General features: G+C 46.2%; 1 protein-coding gene across 1 annotated transcript; it reads left to right on the top strand.

Annotated features, from left to right (window-relative positions):
- The first annotated feature begins 808 nt into the window (after nt 1-808).
- On the top strand, nt 809-1,918 carry LOC125727544 (malate dehydrogenase, mitochondrial-like). Its single transcript, XM_049004344.1, has one exon. It carries the CDS (start codon nt 827-829, stop codon nt 1,841-1,843), a length of 1,017 nt encoding a protein of 338 aa, XP_048860301.1. The 5' UTR covers nt 809-826; the 3' UTR covers nt 1,844-1,918.
- The last annotated feature ends 4,266 nt before the right edge of the window (nt 1,919-6,184 follow it).

Here is a 6,184-nt window from a genome sequence, read left to right as displayed (position 1 = left end):
GTCCTAATCTCTAGTGACAAAGCCGGCGTCAGGAGCCGGACGGGTTAGGCGCACCACGAGGCGCTGTGGGATTCCGCCCAGGACTAGCTGCTGAAGCTCGGCTAGCACCAGCGAGTCGGTTTTCGCTTACCGCCCGTAAAACAATCGAGTGCCACCTACCGCCACGCCGCGCAATTCCGGCGATTCTGAACAATTTTGCCAGTACGATTTTGTTTGGATTTCCCCATCTTCATCTCTGAAATCGCAAATTTCAACCCTCTTGCTGTGTCCTAAGCAGTCAAATAACACGTTTATTGAGCAGATGAAGAGAAGAAAGCAAAAGAATCTGCTGTAACCTTTGTAGGCGCTCACATTATCTGTTGGCTATTTTTTACGGTGGAAAGTAATGGACTGGGAAGAAAATTCGGCCCAATATACAGGGGGCAATATCAGGTTATTTATAATATGAGCAAAGCGACGGATATTAATTTGGTCTTTGATTATTAATTATTTAATTAATTGTTATTAAAACTGCATGATACATTAGTCTTAAGCAGCGAACTAGTGTTTACTGTAGCATTTGTGGCTACCCTATGGAAATAGCCTATATGTTCAGAAAAGTCACGTACACAAAATGCATTTCTTTCACTCCCGAAATGCATTTCGTCCACAAAGTAACGTTCTTCCATTCTGTTCCAGTCCGTGTCCAATGAGATGTTGCGTGCCTAGCTAGCGTTTTACGTAGTTGCTCACGTGTATATTAGTTCTAGAACCTAGGGTGGGTGATAAGGGAGAGTCTGCAGAATTCTCATTTCATTTTCAGCGTACCAGCAAAGCAGTAGTGATAATGTTCTCTCGGATAGCCAGATCAGCTGTGAGTATTGCTCGCAGCTTCTGCAGCTCTTCCCAGAGCAATACAAAGGTGACAGTGTTGGGTGCATCTGGGGGCATCGGCCAGCCCCTGTCACTGCTGCTTAAGAAGAGTCCACTGGTCAGCCAGCTCTCGCTTTATGACGTTGTCCACACCCTCGGAGTGGCTGCAGACCTCAGTCACATTGAGACCAGGGCCCAGGTCACTGGCTACGTCGGCCCTGAACAACTCCCGCAAGCTCTGAAGGGGAGTGAAGTTGTCGTCATTCCTGCTGGAGTGCCCAGGAAGCCCGGGATGACACGGGATGACCTCTTCGGTACCAACGCCTCCATCGTGGCCACCCTGGCTGATGCCTGTGCCCGCAACTGCCCTGAAGCTATGATTTGTCTAATCACCAACCCAGTAAACTCCACTGTTCCCATAGCTTCAGAGATTCTTAGGAAGCATGGAGTTTACAACCCTAAGCGGGTCTTTGGTGTGACGACGCTAGACATCGTCAGGGCTAACACCTTCGTGGCCGAACTCACGGGACTGAATCCTGCTTATGTCAACGTCCCTGTAGTTGGTGGCCATGCGGGCAAGACCATAATTCCGGTCTTATCTCGGTGCACTCCCAAAGTGGAGTTCAGTGTGGATACTCTCGCTAACCTCACGAGGCGTATCCAAGACGCAGGCACTGAGGTGGTGAAGGCGAAGGCTGGGGCAGGCTCTGCCACCCTCTCCATGGCATATGCAGGGGCTAGGTTCGCCGTGTCCCTGCTGGATGCCATGAATGGCAAAGAAGGGGTCATCGAATGTGCATTCGTCAGGTCAGAGGAAGGCGAATGCACATATTTCTCCACCCCTCTCCTCCTCGGCAGACACGGAGTGGAAAGAAACCTGGGCCTTGGCAAGCTCTCCGCCTTGGAGACCAAGCTGGTGGCGGAAGCACTGGATGAGCTGAAGGCCTCCATTAAGAAGGGGGAGGACTTTGCGAGGGCGCCAACACTTTAATGCTGCCTCTTCTGGATGAAGAATTCCCCTGGCTTTGGATGTTTTTAAACTCTTTTAAAAGATACTGTTAACATTTAAAATGTACCAAAAAAAAACGTTTTTGTTCAGGTTGGAGATGTTAAACACTCATCGCTAGACTTCTGTTTTGTCATGGGCTCAAAGCTATGAACATTCTCTGTGCTGGTGTTACTGTTTGCCAAAGGGTAATGCGTAAGAACACAATGTTCTGCTGGTTCAGTTGCTGAATGTGAAATATAACGTGAACCATTAATACTTTGAAAATGGACACTGAAAGTTCAGATATTTTGTTTGTAATTATAAAAGAAAATAAAACAGGATGTTTATAACTTATGACTGCTTTGTCTGTCTACTCTATATACAGTACATGCATGCTTATTTTTTCCTGAATTTTCTGAATTGTTTGTTGTGGAAGTAGCAGTAAAAACAATAAAACTCTAATAATAGTTTAAGGAAATGGTTTCACATGAAACTCAATCAGGTTCTCTTTGTGTTAACCATAATTCTGGACTGTTGGTAGACGATTACGTTCAGGTTGTAGACAAGTAAAATAAATTTGAAAAAAAAAACACGGAATCTCTTGAGCTCTGGACATGCAAGAATTTATTTCCAGATTTACCCCTTTGTCAGTTAGTCTGGTGTATAGTTATTGTGTTGAAACCACAATAAGGTACTTATACTGGCAACAGAAACCTCAGACATTTTTTTCAAAGTACAGCTGTACTTGGTCTTCAGTCCACAAAACTGCAAACAAGATCCAATCCATGTATGTCAGGGGTAATCGCTGGAAGGCCGGTGTCCTGGAGGTTTTCCATCCTACTTGAACAGTCTTTTCTGGTGGTTATCTACCTGAGACCAGGTGTGAATGCTGTGAAATGCGGTAGGATGCAGGACACCGGCCCTCCAGGACCAGAATTGATTACCCCTGACCTATGTAATCGACTGTATCTTTCATTGGTTTTTGTTTTATGAGACACAAGGTAGTCAATGAGAAATATAAATAAGCTACAAGCCCAGCTCATCATCTACACAGAGCTGACTAAGAATCTTGGGCTTCCCATCCATCTCTTCTGGGTTCTCTAGTGGTGAACTGGTTTCCACATCCTGCTCTGGAGAGATACATCCCAAAAGCAGTGACTCTCCTCCAGGTAGGCCAACAAAGCTTGGTCTGCAGACTAACTGAAGTGGAAAGCGGCACAGGGCTCCATGCTGGCTTGGACAACTGGGTGCTCAGTGTCACTACACTCTGTAGACAAATTGATGGAAGTTCAGGTGAGATGATGCGAGACCCCTGGGCGTTTGAACTGGAGTGGCTGAAGGCTGGGAAGGTGGACGTTTCAGCTATTGTTTTGTAGTCAGTACATCAATTCATTTGATTTTGTGAATGTATTTTATGTACTTTAAGCCACACTGAATACAGTTGCAGCTCGGTACTATTGAACAAAAAATAATTCCCAGACTACAGGCTCTTCTGTTCAGACTGTATTTACATTTATGAAAGTTTATGTGTTCTGTGCACTTCAGGGTCTTACCTCACAGCTCAGCCATGTTCTTCGGGGTGATGAACTTTTCTACAGCTGATTCACATTGTAGAGATGGTGTCAAACCACTTTGTCTCTGCAGTTCTTCAAAGCAAATTTGCTGGCCATAGTCCCTACTAGGAGCTGCTAGTGCTGGCACTAGGCTTTGAAGCTGGCTCAGGGTTTGTGTAGACACTGGGAATCCACAATTCCTCCCATTAAATCTGGGAGCAAATACAGAAAAACACCCAGACTGACCAAGCATCACATTGACAAAGGTTAATTTTCTTAAATTTAAGTTTAAATTTAACTGGCCATTCCATGCATCTCCGGATTATTTATTTATGACTACATATTACAGTTTCTTCCAATCACCTTTTCACTAGTTACAGAAGATTGGTGTTATTTTCCACTACTCTAGTCACAAAATACACAACGGATGACCGAAATGCACATTTTCCAGAACTCTTAACATATTTTTCATTTGTGTGGACACAATACATTTAAAACAAAGATCACTTGTCTGTTGAACTTAAATCACCAGTTCAAATGAACACAACTGAACATCAAAGTATTTCCATTTCAAAATAAAATTCATTCATTGCATATGTGATGACTGCTCATTTTATTACAGTGATTTAACTAGTGGGCCCCCTCCTGGAGCCAGGCCTGGGGGTGGGGCTTGATGGCGAGCACCTGGTGGCCAGGCCTGCACCCCTGGGGCCTGGTCAGGCACAGCCTGGCGTGTGGGTCCCTCCTCCAATGGGCTCACCACCTGTAGGAGGGGCCAAAGGGGTCGGGTGCAGTGCGAGTTGGGTAGTGGCCGAAGGCGGGGACCTTGGCGGTCTAATTCCTCGGCTGCAGAAGCTAGCTAGCTCTAGGGACATGGAATGTCACCTCTCTGGTGGGGAAGGAGCCTGAGCTGGTGCGCGAGGCTGTGAGGTTCCGACTAGATGTAGTCGGGCTCACCTCGATGCACGGCTTAGGCTCCTCGAAGGGGGTTGGACCCTCTTCCACTCTGGAGTTGCTCACGGGGAGAGGCACCGAGCAGGCGTGGGCATACTTATTGCCCCTTGGCTGGGCGCCTGTACATTGAGGTTTACCGTGATGGACACCCAGCCAACATTTGTATGTGAGGCCCATATGGGTACAAAGTGGGTTGAAAAGTGGGCCCCATTTGGAATTGCCCAATGGGCCCCACGTGGGATTGTCCGCAGGTTTCATTTTGGCCCCATGACAATTGCCCATGTGGGTTTCAAACAGTATCTCACTGGGGTACAGGTGGGCCCCAACTGGGCAACATACTTAAGACCCATCTCGAGCCCAGCTTCAAGTTCTATGTTGGTGCAGCATGGGGACAACATGGTTTGAAGTAAGGACTGCAAGGGGGTTTCACTCTAGGTGTTAGGTGAGCTCCAACTGGTCAACACAGGCAATTTCAGTAGAAGACTTAAGATTTATGTAGGTCTGAATACAGGCTGAAATATGGGTTGTAGGTGGGTTTGTACACATGTTCTATAACAGGTCTATTCAAACTGAACAGAACAGATTGAGGCTTCACATTAGATGCATCTACTTTTGCTATTGACTAGAAAAACATATATCGGTATTGAAAAAAAACCTGTATATGCCTCCCTCATTCACAGATGAACTACAATATTAACAGGACAGCATTTTTAGACATGTATACTTAAATTACCACAGTACAAAACATTAGAGCATACGGTGAGACTTTATCTTTTCAAATTCAACTTTTATTTATAATATTGTTATACCTTCTTAAAGCTTTCATAGCTTATTAACAGCTCAAAACCCATAAGGCCAGCTTAATTATGTGGTTTTCTTAATAAAAGAATATATGCTATTCCTAATAACAGCATCATTAAAGAGCATTTGCGACATTCTCAATGCAGCACATACTAAAACAACACTGAACAACAAAAGAACAGAACAGCTGCTCATTAGGCCTACTACTTATGTCGGTCTCGACTGCATTCTGGAAGCCCCTTGTCCTCCTCTGTCTCTGGCCCCAATGAACCACTTTGACAGTGCCCTCTGAGATTCTTGCTGGTTCACTTTTGTTGTGAGCCAGCGGAGCCAACCCACCACCAGGTGGTGATCAGTTGAGAGCTCCACCCCTCTCCTCATTCGAGTGTCCAATACATGCGGCCGCAAGTCCGATGACACGACCACAAAGTCGATCATCGAACTGCGGCCTAGGGCGTCCTGGTACCAAGTGCACATATGGACACCCTTATGCTTGAACATGGTGTTCATTATGGATAATCCATGACGAGCACAGAAGTCCAATAACAAAACACCACTCTGGTTCATTTCGAGGGGGGGGGTTCCTCCCAATCATGCCATTCCAGATCTCACTGTCATTGCCCACGTGAACATTGAAGTCCCCCAGTAGAACAAGAGACTTCCTGGGAGGAGTGTTCTCCAACACCACTTCCAAGGACTCCAAAAAGGGTGGGTATTCTGAACTGCTGTTTGGTGCATAAGCGCAAGCAACAGTCAGGACCCGTCCCCCCACCCGAAGGCAAAGGGAGGCTACCCTTCTGCCCAGCCAACATGTCCACAAGGGCCCCACATGGGTTGAAAATAGGCTACATGGGTTCCAAGTGGGCTTGGGCTAGAACTGGGCAAATTGTGTGGGTACCACATGGTTTATGTAACATGGGCCCTGACTAGGAAGCCAATGTGGGCTGACTGTATGGGCCCTTTATGGGATAGAAGTGGGCTAAGTGGAAGTGTGGTGGTACTGGGTAACATTATCTAGGGCCCATAAGGTTTCCAT

Source organism: Brienomyrus brachyistius, unplaced genomic scaffold, assembly GCF_023856365.1.
Source record: "Brienomyrus brachyistius isolate T26 unplaced genomic scaffold, BBRACH_0.4 scaffold102, whole genome shotgun sequence".
NCBI lineage: Eukaryota > Metazoa > Chordata > Actinopteri > Osteoglossiformes > Mormyridae > Brienomyrus > Brienomyrus brachyistius.
Note: the sequence above shows the minus strand (reverse complement) of the source record. Positions and strands in the feature narration are given on the sequence as shown.

Excerpts from the sequence above, each read along its gene's own strand:
- LOC125727544 (XM_049004344.1), top strand. The coding sequence starts at position 827 with ATGTTCTCTCGGATAGCCAGATCAGCTGTGAGTATTGCTCGCAGCTTC.